Source organism: Drosophila persimilis, unplaced genomic scaffold (genome assembly GCF_003286085.1).
Source record: "Drosophila persimilis strain 14011-0111.01,24,50 unplaced genomic scaffold, DperRS2 tig00000191-arrow-pilon, whole genome shotgun sequence".
In the NCBI taxonomy this organism is placed as follows: Eukaryota; Metazoa; Arthropoda; class Insecta; order Diptera; family Drosophilidae; genus Drosophila; species Drosophila persimilis.
Genome location: NW_020825298.1, coordinates 4,425,690 through 4,445,636, shown reverse-complemented (window position 1 = coordinate 4,445,636; position 19,947 = coordinate 4,425,690). Strand labels below are relative to the sequence as shown.

General features: G+C 43.5%; 4 protein-coding genes across 4 annotated transcripts; 3 read left to right on the top strand and 1 right to left on the bottom strand.

Moving 5' to 3' along the window:
* Nucleotides 1-5,324: 5,324 nt before the first annotated feature.
* On the bottom strand, nt 5,325-5,800 carry LOC6589042. Its single transcript, XM_002015318.2, has 2 exons — nt 5,725-5,800; nt 5,325-5,670 (listed from the first exon to the last, which is right to left on the bottom strand). Exons 1-2 carry the CDS (start codon nt 5,792-5,794, stop codon nt 5,423-5,425), a joined length of 318 nt encoding a protein of 105 aa, XP_002015354.2. The 5' UTR covers nt 5,795-5,800; the 3' UTR covers nt 5,325-5,422.
* Nucleotides 5,801-10,309: 4,509 nt separating this feature from the next.
* LOC6589043 lies at nt 10,310-12,247 on the top strand. Its single transcript, XM_002015319.1, has one exon. It carries the CDS (start codon nt 10,310-10,312, stop codon nt 12,245-12,247), a length of 1,938 nt encoding a protein of 645 aa, XP_002015355.1.
* Nucleotides 12,248-14,435: 2,188 nt separating this feature from the next.
* On the top strand, nt 14,436-16,235 carry LOC6589044. The gene is made up of 2 exons (XM_026988198.1): nt 14,436-15,315; nt 15,400-16,235. The coding sequence occupies exons 1-2, from the start codon at nt 14,436-14,438 to the stop codon at nt 16,026-16,028; spliced, it is 1,509 nt and encodes a 502-aa protein (XP_026843999.1). The 3' UTR covers nt 16,029-16,235.
* A 762-nt stretch (nt 16,236-16,997) lies between these two features.
* LOC6589781 lies at nt 16,998-18,932 on the top strand. The gene has a single exon (XM_002015321.1). It carries the CDS (start codon nt 16,998-17,000, stop codon nt 18,930-18,932), a length of 1,935 nt encoding a protein of 644 aa, XP_002015357.1.
* The last annotated feature ends 1,015 nt before the right edge of the window (nt 18,933-19,947 follow it).

Genomic DNA, 19,947 nt, shown 5'->3' with positions numbered 1-19,947 from the left:
TCCCTCTTTCTCTCTCTATCTTTCTCTTGTGAACATATTGACAGTGGGATTGGGGATTGTGGCATACGCATGCAAAATACAAAGCGACACAAAATATTCACTTGGCGAATTGACTGAGGAGCCTCTCCCTTCCACTTCTCCTGACACTTTTTCCACACTCTTTTCTCGATTTCTTCGCTTCTGTTTGTTGACATTTTCCGGGTCTTTTGTTTCCGATTCGAGGGATAGAGAGGGTAAACGAGGGGATCCATGTGGCACTGGGTCACGTGCGACCTCATCGATGAGGATGATGATGATGACGTGGAGGTTGTCTGTGGAATGCCGAAAAATGCGTGGATTGAACTGCCGAATGCTTGAAGACAATTACTCAGCGCTTAAATAGAAAGCGGGAATCCAGCAAGAATCCCGAATGAGACGAAATAAATGCTTTCAAAGTCACTTTGTCATCTGCTCCATCTAAAGGATGAAGAAAAGGGAATTTAGGGAACATATCATGATTGTTTAAACATCTTTCCTCTTGCAAATTTACATTCGGATCCTAAAGTGGGGAACGTCTCTGGCTACAGTCGCGAAACTTGAAGAGTTGCAGTCCTTGCAGTCCGCAAAATGGAAGAGACATGGGACACAACATCTCTTCCAGATAGTGAATATTCCTCTTACCGACTTTAGCCTCTATTATCCCATTCTATTATCGAATGAAATAATCGATACCTGCGTGAACCAAACAAAAGGCCCCGCGGCAAAGAGAGACAAGGCTGAGAGACAGCGACAATTGTGACAGGATATTGTCTGAATCGCATTGGAAAAGCGCGCGGAAAACCACGAAAAGTTGCCAAAAATGCCAAAAACGAGATCCAAGCAGCGGCAACGAAATTGATACAAATTTGAAAGTCCTGCGGCAATCGAAGCTCCTTGTCATAGATCTCCTTCATCCCACATTTCTCTGACAATTTTCATTGAACGTCAATGCTGCCACGCCCCTTTTTGTATCCATATCGGCCGTCTGCCTTGTTTGCCCATATCATTTGGTGATTAAATAGCTCTGACTAGGTCGGTAATACCGGAATATATCATGAGGGGGTGGACACACATTTCCCACTTTGGCGGTAACTGCAGCAGGTCTCAATTATTTACCGATGGCCGCAAATGAAATGCGGACTTCCTCCATCCGACGGTTGGTTGTTGGTATTTCCCAATTAATTCGGAAATTGTTTTCGCATTTCGGTACACACCGCACCCTTCTTCTTTCCATTCGAATCCCCATTTGTGTTTTTGGCTTGGTTAAATGTCGTTTCTAATTGGCCATAAATCGCTTTTTGATTGTTTAGAATTTACACTCGGTTTACTCCTGCCATGGAGCTGAATATTCTTGGGAGGGTGGAAACTACAAAGCGAAGAGATAGAGGAGTGGGCACAAGTATTGTCACAGAAATTACACTTGATGAATATATTATCCTTTAGTAATTCAAAATTCATAGATATATCAAAGGTATTACACAAGAATAGGTTCCTATACATACGAGTCTCTTATTTCAAAGTCGACAATGATAAAGCCTGAAGCTTTTACCATTCCATTAACGCATGATATCTACATTTGATTTTTTGCCTAAAATGCTTCATTTATCCAAAGAATATACCCTTAAATACCCCCTACACTTCCACCCATAGCCATCCTCATTCCTTGAAGGATTGTTCTCTGCTTCCAGACATTTAACTTTTGTCTGCTTTCCAATTACAAATTCATAGACCCAAAAGTTGATTGTTCTTAAGCTGCCGCAGACAGAGTGCCTTTCCCTTTCCATCACACTCACACCTGTTCCACCTGTCTCCCCGCTGTCCCCCTCCTTTTCCCATGAATAATTCGAGGACTGTGGAATGCCTTGTCCGCTGTCCGCTGACAAATTGTGGGGCTCGTTAAATGTTGGCCCCAAAACTTGCAACGAATTATGTAAATTTGAATGGAACGATCTTTAAGATCCTTGTAGTACTCTGCAGAAATATTTCCTCCCAAAGTTTCTTCTCCTCCTCCTACTCTTTCCTTAATCAGACGTACCAGAGGAGCGGGGAGTCAGAAAGCTGAAGACAGACATTAATTCTATTTGAGTTGTATCCTTGGCTTCCTGTTATCCTTGAGGTCCGCCCACATAAATAATTTTTAATGATGTGAAAATGTTTTGCCAAGCACTTTTCCTATAATTAATGGGAACTTCCCGGGGAGAAACCTCACAGAGGGATGAGGAGGAAGTTAAGGCAGCCAGGCCCAAGAAAAGCCGCAAAACAAATTAAATGGGAAGGTGAAGGCCGACATGTGTTTGCAACTCTAGCCGGAAGTGGAAGGAAAAACATGCCACTGGAATCCACAGGCATTTCGCAGAATCTGCTCTCGTTTCTCTTACGCTGCCTCCCTCTCTCCTGCCAGGGCCATGTCGTTCGATTCCTTGACGCCAATTCAATCAGAGTCCGATTCGGTATTTCCTGACTTCTCAGCACCTTCCCTATCATCGTCTGCTTTCCACTTCTTAAATTTTCTTTGACATTTTCCCATTTGCTATCGCCGTGCAATTTATATTTAGAAATAATTTCCGTTGCACTTTGCGCCCATCGCCATCGCCCTCTCTCTTCCACCAGCTTCTGCACCACCGAGAAGGAAAGCAACTCAAAAGTGGAAGGACAGGAGAGAGAAATCTGAGAAAAGAATAAGCTCTCCTAAGAGTGATGTGCATTCATTTGTACCCAGGAGACCTCTGGAGAAAACAGTGAAAAGTTTTCTTTATTCGCGAGCAGAATTTAATGCAATTGAAAAGGGAATTCCAACTGGACAAAGTTCTCAAAGGGAAGGAAATAAGGTGTGCAAAGGGATCGTCCTTCCTTGAACCTTGAACTTGATGGAAACCACGCACTAAATCCTTCCCTGAACTGTGATAATTCCTCAGTAAAATGCCAAAGAGGATTCCAAGTTGGAGTCCCTCAAAATCCACATCTCCATCCCCATCCGCATCCTCGTGGGACATCCCCCAAAGAGGCAAACACCGCAATGCAGTTCGTGTCCGAGTTCTGTTATATGGCAGATGAGAGGGATGCCAAGAGGAGGAGAGGCAGGAGAAGGTGGTGCAGTAGATACAGGTGGAGCAAGTGGTGGCACCTGCACATAGGTAAATTTGTCCAGCAGCGAGCTAAATTCCAAACGGAAGTGACACTCTAATTGAGAGCAACGAGCCAACTGGGAGATGTTCCTGGCAGAGAGGGAAAGAGAGGTGAAGCAGCAGCTGATGGTGTGGTGTAGAGACGGGGATGGGATGTGGTTGAGGATGAGGATGGAAGAGGAGGAGATGTCCACTTCATGCGGGTTCTGGGAGCAGCACTAAAAAAGTAAACTCGTTAATTGCTAAGTGCAAAACCATAAAACGGATGTGAAACAGGGGAAGAGATCCGAGGAGAAAGTGGGCACCAGGATGGGGATTGGTTTGTTGGTTCCTCAAACAGTTGGCAGAGGGTTGGAGAGTGGGAAAGGAACTATAATGCGGGTCTGCAGTCGGACGCTGTCGAGTGCCACAAATTGACTAAAATTTAATTAAGGAATATGCATTCCAGAAATGATTGAAGCAGTGAAATTGCTGCACAGAAATTTTATCAATCCTATCCAATCAGAGTGAGAGATCCAATCCATATCACTTACATCGATTGTATCATATTTTATATCGGTGGATATTGGCAAAAAAGGCCAACTCATTTCACATTCAACTGATTTGCATAGCCAGAAGTCTCAGCGAATATTCGTGGAGATGTCTTCCAAACGGATTCCCACAGAGATTCAGTGTCAGCCACACCTTCGAAGCATTCTTCTTCGACAAGTCTGTGCTCGCATTTTCTTTCGCCTGTCATAGACTGTTGGGGAACATTTTCCACAGAGCCCAGAACAAGACGGCAAATGCGTTGCGTATTTATGAATAATTCAGCAAAAGGACATCCCACCCTTCCATCCTTCCTCCTGACTTTCCTATTTGTTTACCACAAATTGTCAAAATGTTGCCGGAATGACATTGGCAGCACGTGTAAGCCCACATCCTTCCTTCTCCTCCCATTTGCCTTCCACACCTGAAAGTTTATCCGAAATTGTCCATTGGAATTTATTCATGTGGATGCTGCAGGAGAGAAGAGCAGCATGTGAAGCATCATCATGCAAATCACTCACTCGGATCCACCTTTTCTCTTCTCCATCACCCTTAAAGCTGTCGGTTGGTCAGTTCTCCGCTAGAATCCCTTAGCTGGAAAACTTCCCCCAGTGACAGCTGGAAAAATTACTTCAATTTCATAATTATCGCGGGTGGCCATGTCTTCTCCCTTCGTCTCACTTCTGACATTTTTATTAAATTTCTGCCCCTGTCGAGCTCACCGCTCAGCGGGAAAGCAACTCATGTCCGATGCGAGGCGACTTTAATTAAAGAAAAATCAAAGGGAGCTTGCGCTTTGTAATATATCAAGATTTCTTTCTTTACCGATATAACTTTTTGGGCGTGACAAATGTGGGTGGTCTGAGGGAGGATGGGAATTGATTAATGACTGGAGAAAGAGATGCGAAAGGTTGACCACTTATTGGGAGAAGGCATACTGGACAGGGTCGCATTTAATCTTTGAGTTCTGTCCACTTAGCAATCCCAACACTTAGTGGTACAATTCCTCCACCTCCTTCCTCTTCAGTAATACCCGTACTCACATATTACATAACATTTTTCTGGGAAGTGATTCTCCCTTCTTCCTGCGGCACATTGCCAGATGAAATTTTTGTTAGCCTCCGTTTTATGATTTGTCTTTCGAAAGTTTACGACTGCGTCTCCGGCGTATTTAAAATTTATGTCGGAATATAAACCAAAATCTGCTCTCAGCCTTCCTTCCGACGGACGCTCCTTCCCATTATTACCGATAAAAGTCGGAGCTGAGGGGGAAAGAGTGCCTTTCCGTTGCCAAATCATCTCGATTGTTCATCTTTTGCTGCATTTTTAAAGGTTTAATCAGTGGCTGAGAGCAAACAATGTGGAAACGTTGTCCATTGGCAAGAAGAATAAACAAAACTGGAGCAAGAAAACAATTAAGGAAACAGAACCACAAAAACAAAGTCAAAGGAAAACCACCAGGATGAGAGAGCAGAAAGGGATACAAATTAATTAACAATCGAGGCTTTGAGAATGCAACGAAAATGGATGAAATAGAGATTGCAGATCTCTTTCTTCTCCGTTATTCTTCTTCGTTATTCGCCGCTTTTAGTGCGCTTCAACAGCGCCAATAAGCATTCATTCATTCAAAGCATAAAGAACACGATGTAGAAATGTTTGAACAGTATGAATTTAATAACAATTTGTAAATAAGTTTTTCAAGAGATGTTTAGGTGTAATTTTCGCCGACACAGTCCACACATCGCCGTCATTTAGTACCAGAAACGCATCGTAAAGTCATATTGTGGAGACGAGATAAGTCGACGCCGAATCTGACGCTCAATCTGACGCCCAATCTGTTCGCCAATCTCACGCAACTGGCTTTGAGAATATCGATATCTCTGTCCGTGGGTCCCTTCTGGGCCCTGCTGCTCATCCGAATCGGAATCTATGGTCGCACTGGATCCATCTGTCTCAGCTCCATCTTGTGTTGCGGCTGATGCTACTTCTCCACCGGCCGCTGCAAGTTATATAAGATTACGAAATGGAGACACGCACATCGATTTACACATACCTTGTGGTGGATTGCAATGTGCATCTTGTTGGGTGGATCCAGACATGTTTCCTTCGGGTTGAGAGTTCATATTTACTTCGACTTTTAATGTAGTTTTGTAATTTGACTTTGCGAACAAAATCAGGGCCTCTTGATTGTTTGAAAAGTCCGATCGACAGTATATGTCTATCGGAAAAAAATATAAGGCGTGTCATCAAAAAATCGAAATTAGTTCGGTGGATCAGATGTTTCTTATGAAGATTCAACTACCATGAGAGGCAAATGGCTATCCAAATGGATGCCAGCTATCAGGCGAAGAGCAAAGGAAGCCGGCAGCCAACGAGCCTGACCTGGAATATACCGCTTGCTCTCCTCTCCCATACCTCCCAACACCTCACCTATTATAATAATTGTGACTACAGTTACAGCACAGGCTCGAACAGTTTCCATCACAGCGCTCTCCCAATCGGAACCACCCAACCAGGTCAAGTGAAATGTGCTCCACAAACTTTTCTTTCCTTCCCTCTTTCCTTCTTTTCCTTATCCACACACATGCATCAAAGGAGGAACATACAATGAGTGCTCCGCCTGCACAAGAGAAAGTGGAAACTGTGACCCGATTCCTCGGCCTCTCCTACTTGGACACGTTCCAATGCAGTGGCGTTGGTTGCTTGTATCTGGACATTAGGGATTTATGCCACGCCTCCACTCAGAAATGTATGCAGAAACTCCCAACTTTGCAATGAAATTTTTGACAAATGCTTCCAATTAAGTGGAGCTCGTTGGACGGACGGGGAGCCGAGTGGGAGTGGCAGATTTCCCATGATACCCCCGAAAACACAGAGCGCTCACATGATGTGGCCAGGCATATTGATTCGGATTTGGACTCGGATGTTGGTCTGCCATGGGGATTTGGCCCTAAATGCTTCTCATTTATTTTAACGCCCAGCGAGAGTCGAAAGCCCAAAGCTCAAATGTGATTCGGGGACTGTACGGACTGTGCGGACTGTGGATGGTGTTTTCGAGGAGGCGGACCTGTGCCGCAGGATATATTTCCGACTTGAAGCCGCCGCCTGTGGCGTAAATATCTGATTAGGCTCCTGCCCACGAAGCCTCCTCCTCTTCCTCCTCAGCCATTCTCCTTTTCTAGGCAACCGAACAAAGGGAAGCAGGAAAATGGTGAAAATGAAAATAATCTTGGGCAACATCTGGGGGAGCATGGGGCGGGACAACTCAGGAGTTGACTGCTCCCCTTTCGATTGGGGACAAGGTTAAGCATTCGGCAATAAAATGGCAACTTATTGTTTGGAATTGCCTGGAATTGTGTTGGCCACAGAATACAAAAAAACCATGGTAGAGGTGGAAAGGAAATATCGAGGCTTTGAGGTTTTCAGAAATTGAACTCATGGGAGGACGAAAACTGGAATATGCTTTGATCTGAACAATTAGCTGCCTCATTGATATCTGTGGTTGTCTCTGAACAACATCCTCCATCACTCTCATTGTGCAACTCTCATCCTGTACCTATTTCTGTATATCATATTGTCTCCATCAGCCTGTCTCTCTTTGTCCATCTCACTTGACCTGCTCACTGCCAGAAGTCCTGGCTGGAGTCCTGCCCAGAGTACCATCATCATCATCATGGTCTCACTGTGGTTCCTGTGGTCATCCACCAACTACTTGTCTGCTCCTCCGGCTCATCCTGTGACTGCGGCTGACGCTCCACTTGGCTTGGAAGCCGTAATTGTCCTTGTCCGGCAGTGTCGTGTGTCAGTTATCCGTCTGCTATTTGTTGCTTCTTTGTGTGGTTCTCTAATAACTGATGCAAATAATTTGCTCATTTCTGGCAAGTACTTGGCTTTTGTGTGTGTGTGCGTGTGTGGTCAGGATATTGCAGATAATCACCAAATTAAATAATTTGGTTAAAAAGACCATATGATAAATAGGTGATGTTCCTGCAAAATGGCAAGTGGCTAAAAAGGTTGCTTTAGATATTCATTAGGTCTGTATTTTCCACCCCAAACAATTGCCCTCCTTGCTGGTTAACAATTTAATTCGTTTATTTCCCCTTGGATAATTTGAATCTCATCAATTGCAATCTGTATGAAAAGAGGAAAAGAAGCAGAAATGTTTCCAATCGAATGAACAAAATGTATCCTTTTATACCCAATCAATATATACCATTTTTTTCGATCAAACCCTTCGCCATAAATAACATAATTCATATAAATATACATATACATATATATATGTATACTATGTATTCATTCATATAATTTTCCTCGCCCAAATTCGAACAATTGAAGCTTTGAATGCATCTCGTTATGTTGCCAGTTCTTTCCTATTTTCCGCTTTCCAATTCGATTATCCGTTTTTTTTAGCCGGATGTTTGTCTGTTCGGGGCATATTCTCGGGGCTCTCTATCCTGCCACATTTGCGAAACATTTGAATTTGAATTCATTGAGGTGCAATAAATAAACTTGCCACATAAATCATTTTAGCAGCAACTTAAGCACTCAGAATGGGATTTTTTCGCCAGCTAGCCGTATCTTCAGTCTCTCAGCTTCACACCCAAGAAGAGAGAGACCCGGAATGTAAGTGTTGGATATCATCGAAGCTTGAAACACCCTCTAAATTATTCCGTTGAAATCGTTAGGATATACTGAACGATTTATACGATGACAGCTACTTGTAGTTGGATATGAATGTTGGATATGCATGGTCATTCTTCATCAGACTTTATTGCCGGCCAAAGCGGAAACCTGCACATCCACTCCCTACACATTCTCTACTACTTACCTTATAGAAACACAATTACTACCTGCTGTGCCTTGACAATCTTCCTTATGCCCTGCCAGGCAGAGTATAAACATTTTGGGGCGGCTAAGGACACCTTGGGGAGAGATTGAAGAGAATTGCCGGGACGGGTTAGAGCCCAAGAACTAATTGGCCAAAAACAATAAAGCTCTGCTCCTTTAAAACGGAAAGAAAACCCTCCATATCTTTTCCTGTCTCTCTCTCTCTCTCTCTTTCTCTGCTTTTCTCATTCTTTCCCTGTCGCTCTTAAAGTTTGGCTAAATGTTTGCGAGTCCATTTATAAATCCGTGCAACGTTTGCTCTATGTGCCCAAGGGATTTCCCCCGAACAGGACAGGGCAAATATTGAAACTATAAAGCGTTTGCTTTTTTCTCGCTTCTACACCCACTCATTGCCTTTCACGGCCTCTCTTTCCTTCTGTCCCTCAATCACTCCCTTTCTCTCTCTGTCTCTCTATGTGTGCGCTGGGTAAAGCTGCTTTAATCCTAAAAAAGTTTTTGCTAGAGAGTGGGTTAAAAGTAAGAGCAAACTACCAGGACGAGTACATGGTACATAAGCGGCTTATGCCATTAGTTCGGAATCGCAGTTTGTCCAGCACTGAGTCCAGTGCCGGCCTGACGAGCGATGTCCTTCTCCTGCTCCACCTAGCCGCACATACCCATCTATACCCGTATCTATCGATATATCCGCTGTGTTCCAGCTTCCGCCTGCCTACCTGTTGGAGGTGTAGAGTGTGGGCTCAAAGTTTCACGTAGCCCTGGCATTTGCCAATCCATGCGGCAAACTTTAAAAGACCCTGTTCCAGTGGCGGCCACTAATTGGTGGAAGTTTGACGTGTAAAATCAAAAGTTATGACCCAAAGATACGCTTAAATGGGGGGAAAACCTTGCAAAAGTTTATCATAATTTGTGGGTAGATAAGTTAGCGATGGCAACAAAAAGGTGGTCTATGACGGGTCTAGTGAAGAATATGGGAACTTATGTTAAGCCCAGACTTTGGGAGAGGTGGGATTTGAGCTCTAGATGCTTGCTTGCTCAGGATGCAGCACCTTATGTACTTCAGCTCTTATATTCTTTAATGTTTATAATGATGCAACTTAACATTACTAGAAATAGGTCATACTTAGCGAATACGATATACTCAATTATATTTATTCTATACCTTAAAAACTTCCTCTCAGCATGAAACCGTTTAAAGCCTGCATCTTAAGCACTTCCATCTCCTTTTTGTGGCTCCATAGAAAGTAGAGAATGTCGCCACCAGGTCTGACTTTATTACAGTGCAATCCCCTGACTGGCCCACCGAGACTGCAGCAGTTTGCCAAGACCGTATACCGAGGACCAGGAGAAGAGAATAGCCATTTTTGTCGCATACTCCACGCGGATTTTGACTGCATAAAATATGAAATTAAATTGCAAGCCAACAAAATGGCGCCTGGGAAAATGACAAAAATATGAGACAGAACTGCTGTAGAGACAGTCTCTCTTCCGCACGTGCCCCTCCTGCAGCTCTTGCCGCACTTTGCTGGGAATTCTCTTGGCGCTGCCGACTTGATGACTTGCAGCTGTCGCATTTCTTTCGCGACTTTAGACACTGCTGCAACGCTTGTTGGCACCTGGTTAGCCACCTCGATGATGTTGGGATTTCATTTCACGGCAAATATTGTGGCGCCTCATGGGAAGTTCTCTGTTTGAGGTTGCTTTGCAGTGAAGCGAAGCCGAAACCCAGCTAACTCTGATATTGTCGGCACTTTGTGAGTGCTGTGAATACTTAAATTTTAAGTTATAAAATGTTACGGCTAAATGAGATAACTTTCCGCAAAATTGGGCTTTGTGTGATCCTCTCGTGTCTGGCCCTGTACGCATACGTGTGCAAGGACATGGACACGGGCCCCAAAATTAGCAATGCATTCTTTGTGAACAACGAGGGCTGCAAAATGATTGCCCTGGATGTGACGAGCCCTGAGATAGAAGGATACATAAAAAAGCCACCCGGTGAATACAAGTGCATCGATGCAACATGGTTTGGAACGAAACTCATCAAAGGAAGCTGGTATCTGAAGTTAATTCGCGACATTGATCAGATACTGATTGATCATAAACTAGATAATCAAACCAAAATACAATGCGAGTATGATCGGTTTGACGGAAAGAGTGACTGGCAATTGGAACACTACAGAACGGTTACATTTAATTTGGTACCCCCATATCGCTGGAAGCTGGAACCGTCTATGTACCTGCGTGTGTTTTGCTACAATTCTACGAAATTAATGCATGAAGATGCTCATTTCGTCATCCAGCCACCACCGCAGGAGTTACTCGAACAATCAAGAAGCTTGAAGAAATGGGACCGAGGGAATAAAACGGAACCTGCAGAATCTGCCTCGGATCCTCTCATTTCTGTAATGATTCTGGGATTGGATAGTGTGTCCCATCTGAACTTTCTGCGTCAAATGCCGCGCACAGCCAACTACCTCCGTCATCAAATGTCTCACGTCGAGTTCTGGGGCTACAACAAGGTTGGCTTGAATACCTTTCCGAACCTGATTGCCATGTTGACGGGGAAGAGTGAAGAGGAGAACGAGAAGTATTGGAAGAAGATTCAGCGCATGGACAACTGTCCTGTAATTTGGAAAGACTTTAAAAAGGCCGGCTATAATACCAGCTTTGGTGAGGATTATCCGGAAAACAGTCTGTTTAACTTCTTAAAACCTGGATTTGGCTCAAAACCTACCGATCACTACCTACGTCCAGTCTTGAATTCCATTATGAGGACTTTTAGCGAAGATTCCATTGCTTGGTGCTCAGCGGGCCGCACAATCACTGATATATTGTTGGAAATGGTGGAGAATTTGCTGCCCCATATGCAAAGGCATCCATTCTTTTCGTTATTTTGGTGGGGACAGGGCTTCCATGACCATTTAAATTTCCCTTCGGTGGTCGATCAGCGCTTTGTGCGACTACTGAGGCGTCTCGATGATACTGGAATCACCAACAATACCTTCATATTCTTCATGTCTGATCACGGCTCGAGTTGGGGCTCGTTCCGGAAAACCTTTCAGGGTATGCTGGAGGATAATCAACCCATGCTGTTCACCCTCTATCCCAAGTGGATGAAGGAACGCTATCCGCTGGCCATCAAGAACCTGGAGAGCAATAGTCACAGTCTGATCACAACATATGATATGCACGAGACCATGCGGGACCTTCTCCATCTGGATTCATTGCAGGAGAATCGTCTCAAAGAGAAGTCAAGGCTGCTGTGGAAGCTGCGGGGCCCTGAAACACCGCGTGGCGTCAGCCTCTTTCTGCCAGTGCCTTCGTGGCGCACTTGCAACACCTCCAACATCCCTGTTGCATATTGTCTGTGCCAAGAGCTGACTCCTCTGCCATTGGACGCTCGAGAAGTGCAGCTTGCCGCCCAAACAGCTGTCCTTTCGATGAATCAGCTGCTAGAGACCTATCTAATGTGCGAACAGCTCCAGCTCAAGAACGTGTCTAGCGCCTACTCATCGGCCCCTCATATGACCAAGAAACATGATATGAGAGACATCACTGTGCGCTTCGAAACGATTCCAGGCGATGCTTACTTTGAGGCCACTTTACGGGCGACGCGTGGTGTATTATCCCTGGTTGGAGAAATCGTTCGGATTGACGATAGTAGCAACTTCAACAGCAACTGCATTAGCGAGGTCAAACTGTTTCCTTACTGTTATTGTGGATTGTAAAGTCAGTTTTTTTAGGTTGCATCTTCTAACAACGCATCAATAGAAAAATAAAAGAGGGCACTGCAGTATCATGTAAATTTTTGTTTTTTAAATTACGGAAGCTAAATATAATTGAAAAGCCCATTGCTTGGGCTCTCATAGTATATAGTATAGTATATATAGTATATCACTTGAGAACGGCTGAGCTGATTTTGTCAGGAGAAGGTATTATTATGATCCATCAAAAAAACTATCAATTGAGTTATCGTAAATTACATATTCTGTAATATTTGCAGCTATTAATAGTTTCTGCATTCTATAATATATTTATACAGGGGTGGTCAAAAGTATTTACACAACGAGTTTTTTTTTGCATGTTCAATTTCAGGAGCTTTTCCTGTGGTTGTTGAAAGCTAAATAAAAAAAAAAACTTTTAGGCCAAAAAGATTGATCTACTAGCAATTGAATGAGAGAAGAATTGGAAAAGATAACTGTTTGTACGAATAAGGAGAAGCAAATTAAGTGATGCTTATCAGTTGTCAAAATTATTTACACACACTTTTAATGCTGCAGAAGTATTTACACAAAACTTTAAGTTAATTTTTTATTATGATTTAATGATTTTTTTTTTAATTTGTTGGATGAATAATAATAATAATGATTAATATTTTGTAATTCCACCTTTGGCATCAATAACTGCTTGCAACCTGGCTGGTACTGATTCCACTAAGTGGCGAGCATATCCAAGTTCCAATTTCGACCAAATTTCCTTTACTTCCTCGATGGTAACGTCGCGTTTTCGGTTTTTATCAATTGTTCTTTGTCCTTTAATAAGCGACCAAACATTTTCTATGATATTGAGATCAGGGCTCTGCGCAGGCCAGGGAAGAACAGCCACATTGAGATCTCGTAAAAATTTTGTAGGTGCCGATCCCTTGTGGCATGGAGCATTGTCTTGCTGTAAAATCCAGTCGGAGATGGGAAATAGCCTGTCACCAGACACAAAAGCATGTTCATTCAGTATAACAAGATACCGGGTCTGATTCAGAGTGCCTTCTATTGGAACAAAGTCTCCAAATCCGTAGTAAGACATGCACCCCCAGAACATCACTGTGCCTCCACCAAATCTGTTTAATGGTTGCACTGCACTTTGTTTTTTTGCTTGTCGTAGATGCATAAATCTTTTACAGAATGAGCCTTGGAACTGGAAAGCTACTTCATCTGTCCATAAAACATTGTACCAAAACTCCTTTGGTTTTTTAACGTATTCCAATGCGAATGAGAGGCGTTTTGCTTTATTTGCCTCGGAAATTTCTATTATTTTTCGCACTGTATACGTTCGTATGTCGATCTCCTTCAATCTCCGACGTATTGTAGCATCACAGACTTTTTTGCCAATCAATTGTTGCGAATCTGCAGACAATTTAACTGGGCTTATCGACGGATTTTTATCGACTATGCCAATTAAACGTCTACATTCCCGTTCATCCATCGCTTGTTTCCTTCCACTTCTTTTTAAATTCTGTAAATTTCCATTCGTGTCCTTTTTCTTTTCCAGATTATAAACGGTTTTTCTACAAATTTTGTATGTGTTGCCAGTTCCGACGCTGAAACCCCGCTTTTAAATTTTGTAACGATCTCGGATCGAGTTTCAACAGACAACTCCTTTGTCTTCACCATTTTACTAAGTTAATTTTAAATTTTAAATTAAATTTACTTATTGCAACTGCAATAAACGAAAAAACGACTGCACTAAGTCAAACCAAGTCTAAGAATAAGCTCTAATTTGCATTGTGTAAATACTTCTGAAGCAATGCAAATTTGTGTAAATACTTTTGACAACAGTTCACATGCTTCTATTTTTAGCCCATTAACAGTTATTTTTCCAATTCTTCTCTCATTCAATTGCTAGTAGATCAATCTTTTTGGCCTAAAAGTTTTTTTTTTTATTTAGCTTTCAACAACCACAGGAAAAGCTCCTGAAATTGAACATGCAAAAAAAAACTCGTTGTGTAAATACTTTTGACCACCCCTGTATATATATATTTGCTAGTCTATAAAGACCACAAAAATTTTAAGTGGATATTCACCAAAATATGCAGCTTCAATTAAATACACTCCATCTGGGTACGAACTTGAGTGAAGCCGAAACTCAGCAAGCTCTGAAATTGTCTGCATTTTGTGAATGCTTAAATTTTAATGTTTTAAAATGTTATGGCTTACTGAGGCACCTTTCCGCATTATTGGGCTTTGTGTGATCCTCTCGGGTCTGGCTCTGTACGCATACGTGTGTAAGGACACGGACATCAGACCCAAAATTGACAATGAATTCTTTGTGAACAACGAGGGCTGCAAAATGATTTCCTTGGATGTTACGAGCCCTGCGATAGAGAAATACATTAAAAAGCCACCTGTGGAATACAAGTGCATCGATGTTACATGGTTTGAAACGAAACTTATCAAAGGAAGCTGGTACCTGATGCTTGTTCGCGACATTAATGAGATACTGATTGACCGTCATCTAGATAAACAAACCAAAATACAATGCAGGTATGATCGATTTGACGGGAAGAACGACACGCGATTGGAGCACCAAGGAACGGATACATTTAATCTGGTACCACCATATCGCTGGAAAGTGCGAGCTACTGTGTACCTGCGTGTGTCGTGCTTCCATTTAAAGAAATTACTGCATGAAGACGTTCATTTCTTCATCCAGCCACCGCCGCAAGAGTTACTCGAACAACCAGTAAGCTTGAAGAAATGGGTTCAAGGGAATAAAACGAAAACGGCAGAATCTACCTCGGAGCCCCTCATTTCTGTCATGATCCTGGGATTGGATAGTGTTTCCCATCTGAACTTTCTGCGTCAAATGCCGCGCACAGCCAAATATCTGCACAACGAGATGTCTTACGTCGAGTTCTGGGGCTACAACAAAGTTGGCTTGAATACATTTCCGAACCTGATTGCCATGTTGACGGGGGAGAGTGCAGAAGAGAATGTGAAGTATTGGAAAAAGACTCAGCGCATGGACAACTGTCCTTTAATTTGGAAAGACTTTAAAAGGGCCGGCTATAATACAAGCTTTGGTGAGGATTATCCTGGTGCAAGTCTTTTTAATTATTTGAAGCCCGGCTTTGGGTCAATCCCAACTGATCACTATCTACGTCCAGCCCAGAAACTTATGAATATAACTACTGGCACATATAAGCTAACAACATGCTCGGGAGGACGTTTACTCACGGATATATTGCTGGAAATGGTGGAAAATCTACTGCCCCATATGCAAAGGTATCCATTCTTCTCGTTTTACTGGTGGTCCCAGGGCATTCATGACCACTTCAACTTTGGTTCTGTGATCGATCAGCGTTTTGTGCGACTACTGAGGCGTCTCGATGATACGGGAATCACCAACCACACCTTCATATTCTTCATGTCTGATCACGGATCGAGGTGGGGACCATTCCGGAGAACCTTTCAGGGTATGCTGGAGGATAATCAACCCATGCTGTTCATCCTCTACCCCAAGTGGATGAAGGAACGCTATCCGCTGGCCATCAGGAACCTGGAGAGCAATAGTCACAGTCTGATCACAACATATGATATGCACGAGACCATGCGGGACCTTCTCCATCTGGATTCATTGCAGGAGAATCGTCTCAAAGAGAAGTCAAGGCTGCTGTGGAAGCTGCCGGGCCCTGAAACACCGCGTGGCGTCAGCCTCTTCCTGCCAGTGCCTTCGTGGCGCACTTGCAACACCTCCAACATCCCTGTTGCATATTGTCTGTGCCAAGGGAAGTGAAGCTGTCCTTTCGATCAATCAGCTGCTAGAGACCTATCTGATGTGTGAACAGCTCCAGCTCAAGAATGTGTCCAGCGCCTACTCATGGTCCTCTCATACGACCCAAGAGCATGATATGAGGGACATTTTTGCTTTTTCGAATGAAAAGTCGTTTTCTTCCTGTTTTGTCTTCTATTTACAGAGTCAAACGTTTTGTTTGTCTTTTGCCCTTTGGTAAGCTAAGTCAGTTTTGGCCTGCGTTCCACGCAGATGGATGGACAAACTTTGGACTGTTTCTCTGAGGTCGCAGACTAAGAGACGAAGCGGATGTAAATCAGAGGCTGCCAGCATATAAAATCAGGGGTTTTGGGGGGCCTCGGGGCCATTTACGAGCGGCTTCATTATTCTCCTCGGCAGCAGAATTTATATCTGGATCAGATCCGATCAATATTGTAGTCAGAATAAACAAATAAAACTTCAGTAGCTATGCAAATCCCTACACGCGCTGACTTATTTCCTTTCTTTCACATACTCTTCGTCGTGCAATGTGTGCGCCCTCTGGTGGAGGTACCATAGAAGGTTATTGTGGAATATAAAAACATCCATAGGCTTATATAAATCATAAGATCACATATGTATTAACTGAGTACCGGGTAACAAGTCTTTTCAACATATTTTCGCGGCTGTTATTCTTGGGAATTGGTACATGGCCGCTCGAGAACCGTGTGGATCTTGACAGCAGGCGCTGCCCGCTCTCATAGCGCTATCAGAGAGCGGTAACAGTGCGCTGTTACCGGGAGGCGACACAGGCTGTCAACGTGGTGGTTAACATTGCTGTTACTCTGTTAGAGCTGCCCTGAACAACTGCACATAAACACAAGATATCATTTTATTTCCTGTCATTGCCAGTCAAAAGTGTTGTTTTCACTTTTATATTTGTTCGTCACTTTGTGAAGGAAGAAATTTGAATTAGTTGAAATGATATTCAAAATGTTCTGGCCAGATGAGAAATATTTCCGAAAAATCGGTCTAGCGGTTATCCTGTCGTGCCTGGCTCTGTACATGTACGTATGTACGGACATCGACATCGGACCCAAAATCGAGAATGCATACTTTGTGAACAACGCGGGATGCAAAATTATTGCGATGGATGTGATGAATCCCGAGATAGAGAGCTACATCAAAAGATCTTCGATTAGATATGGATGTAAGCAAAACGCCTGGTTTGCAACGAGAATCTTCAACGGAAGCTGGTACCTGGAGCTGATCCGCAGCATAGATGAGATACTGATTGATCACAATCTAGACAGTGAGAGGGATATTAAATGCTTTTATGATCCATATAAAAGTATAAGTGACTGGAACATGACTCGCTACAGAAGAATTAAGTCTCATTTGTTGCCTCCATATCGCTGGAAAGTGCGAGCTTCTGTGTACCTGCGTGTGTCGTGCTTCCATTTAAAGAAATTACTGCATGAAGACGTTCATTTCTTCATCCAGCCACCGCCGCAAGAGTTACTCGAACAACCAGTAAGCATGAAGAAATGGGTTCAAGGGAGTAAAACGGAACCGGCAGAATCTACCTCGGAGCCCCTCATTTCTGTCATGATCCTGGGATTGGATAGTGTTTCTCATCTGAACTTCCTGCGCCAAATGCCGCGCACAGCCAACTTTCTGCGCAACGAGATGTCTCACGTGGAGTTCTGGGGCTACAACAAAGTTGGCTTGAATACCTTTCCGAATCTGATTGCCATGTTGACGGGGGAGAGTGCAGAGGAGAATGAGAAGTATTGGAAGAAGATTCAGCGCATGGACGACTGCCCTGCAATATGGAAAGACTTTAAAAAGGCCGGCTATAATACAAGCTTTGGTGAGGATTATCCTGGTGCAAGTCTGTTTAATTATTTAAAGCCCGGCTTTGGCTCAACTCCCACTGATCAATATTTACGTCCGGCCCAGAAGCTTATGAATAGGAGGGGCGGCACCCGTAGTCAAACAACATGCTCGGGTGGACGCTTACTCACGGATATATTGCTGGAGATGGTGGACAACATGCTACCCCATATGCAAAGGCATCCATTCTTCTCGTTTTACTGGTGGTCCCAGGGCATTCATGAGTACTTCAACTTTGGTTCTGTGATCGATCAGCGTTTTGTGCGACTACTGAGGCGTCTCGCTGATACTGGAATCACCAACAACACCTTCATATTCTTCATGTCTGATCACGGATCGAGATGGGGACCATTCCGGAGAACCTTTCAGGGTATGCTGGAGGATAATCAACCCATGCTGTTCACCCTCTACCCCAAGTGGATGAAGAAACGCTATCCGCTGGCCATCAGGAACCTGGAGAGCAATAGTCACAGTCTGATCACAACATACGATATGCACGAGACCATGCGGGACCTTCTCCATCTGGATTCATTGCAGGAGAATCGTCTTAAACAGAAGTCATGGCTGCTGTGGAATCTGCGCGGCTCTGAAACACCGCGCGGCGTCAGCCTCTTCCTGCCAGTGCCCTCGTGGCGCACTTGCAACACCTCCAACATCCCTGTTGCATATTGTCTGTGTCAGAAGCTCACGCCCCTTCAATTGGACGATCGAACGGCCATGCTGGTGGCCCGCAACGCTCTTCTTTCGATCAATCAGCTGCTGGATCCCTATCCCATGTGTCTTCCGCTGGAGCTCAAGGCCGTGGTCAGCGCCTACTCTTCCGTTCCGCATGTTAGCCACGAACATGACAAGAGGGATTACACCGTCCGCTTTCTAACGATTCCAGGCGGTGCTTACTTTGAGACCACTTCACGGATGACGGATGGGGTATTGTACCAGGCGGGGGAGATCGTTCGTATTATGCATCGTAACAATAACAGCAACTGCATTAGCGATCTTAAATTGGAACCCTACTGCTATTGTGCTGTTTAAAATGTGGTATTTGGCACTTTAACAGAATAAAACAATATGAATGTGTATATCTGTGTCTTTTTGTCCTATGAATGCTAGTGATTCGGATCAATTTGTATTCGAGGTCTCATTATTTCCATTAGATACTATATTAAATGTTGGTTTTCAAATTTCCTTGGAATTGGGAAATTAAATGACATTTAACACAAAACGCAAACATCATTCGGTATTTGATTTATATTTTAGCCCGAAGGCAGACAGAATTTCGAATAAGTCAAACAAACAGACTGCTGTGTGGTAAGCCGTTTTGGCCTACATTGAAAATCAAACATCTGGTCATGGCTTTTGCCCTTTGACAAGTCGATTATGCAATCTCTTCTGTGGATTCAGGCTGTGACATTTGTGTTTTTTAGCCAACGGCGGAAATTCTTATTCATGCAATAATAGATACAGACAGACACTTCGAATCCATAGTCATGAGATACAATTTGTTATTCAGTGGAGCGACCGAACAGGTAAAGCTTCCACAGTCTTTCAGTTTATTAAAATTAAGTGCCAAGAAACTCCGACTTTAATGAGCCACCCTGCGTGTGAGCAATATTTGTCCAAATTATTCTCCGAATTTCTTTCTTGGGGCCAAAAGCAAATTGCTTGCAGTCAATTTGTTTCAAACGCTCGGCTTGGCTCGCCCAATCATGATAATGTTGATGATGATGGATTTATGTCTACCATTTGTTTTAGTATGCTCTTTTTTCGGATCGTATCCTGCTTTTTGCCTTGGCTTCTGTTGGCTTGGGCGATGCCTGTCGTCGGCAGCAAAGTGAAAAGTGAAGAGTGAAATGTGCGCTGCCTGGGAGCATGCCATAAATCAATTTTCACAATTCCCAAAAAAGCGTTGCCTGACTTTGTAAGTCGAGAGTGTTTTTTGCGAGTATTAATTGAAGCAACGCAGTCTGGAGTGTCAGCAGATTTAAGGTTAAAGCCAGCTGAAGAGACAGGACGTTTTGGTGAAGTGAGATAAAAAAGGATAAGGTTG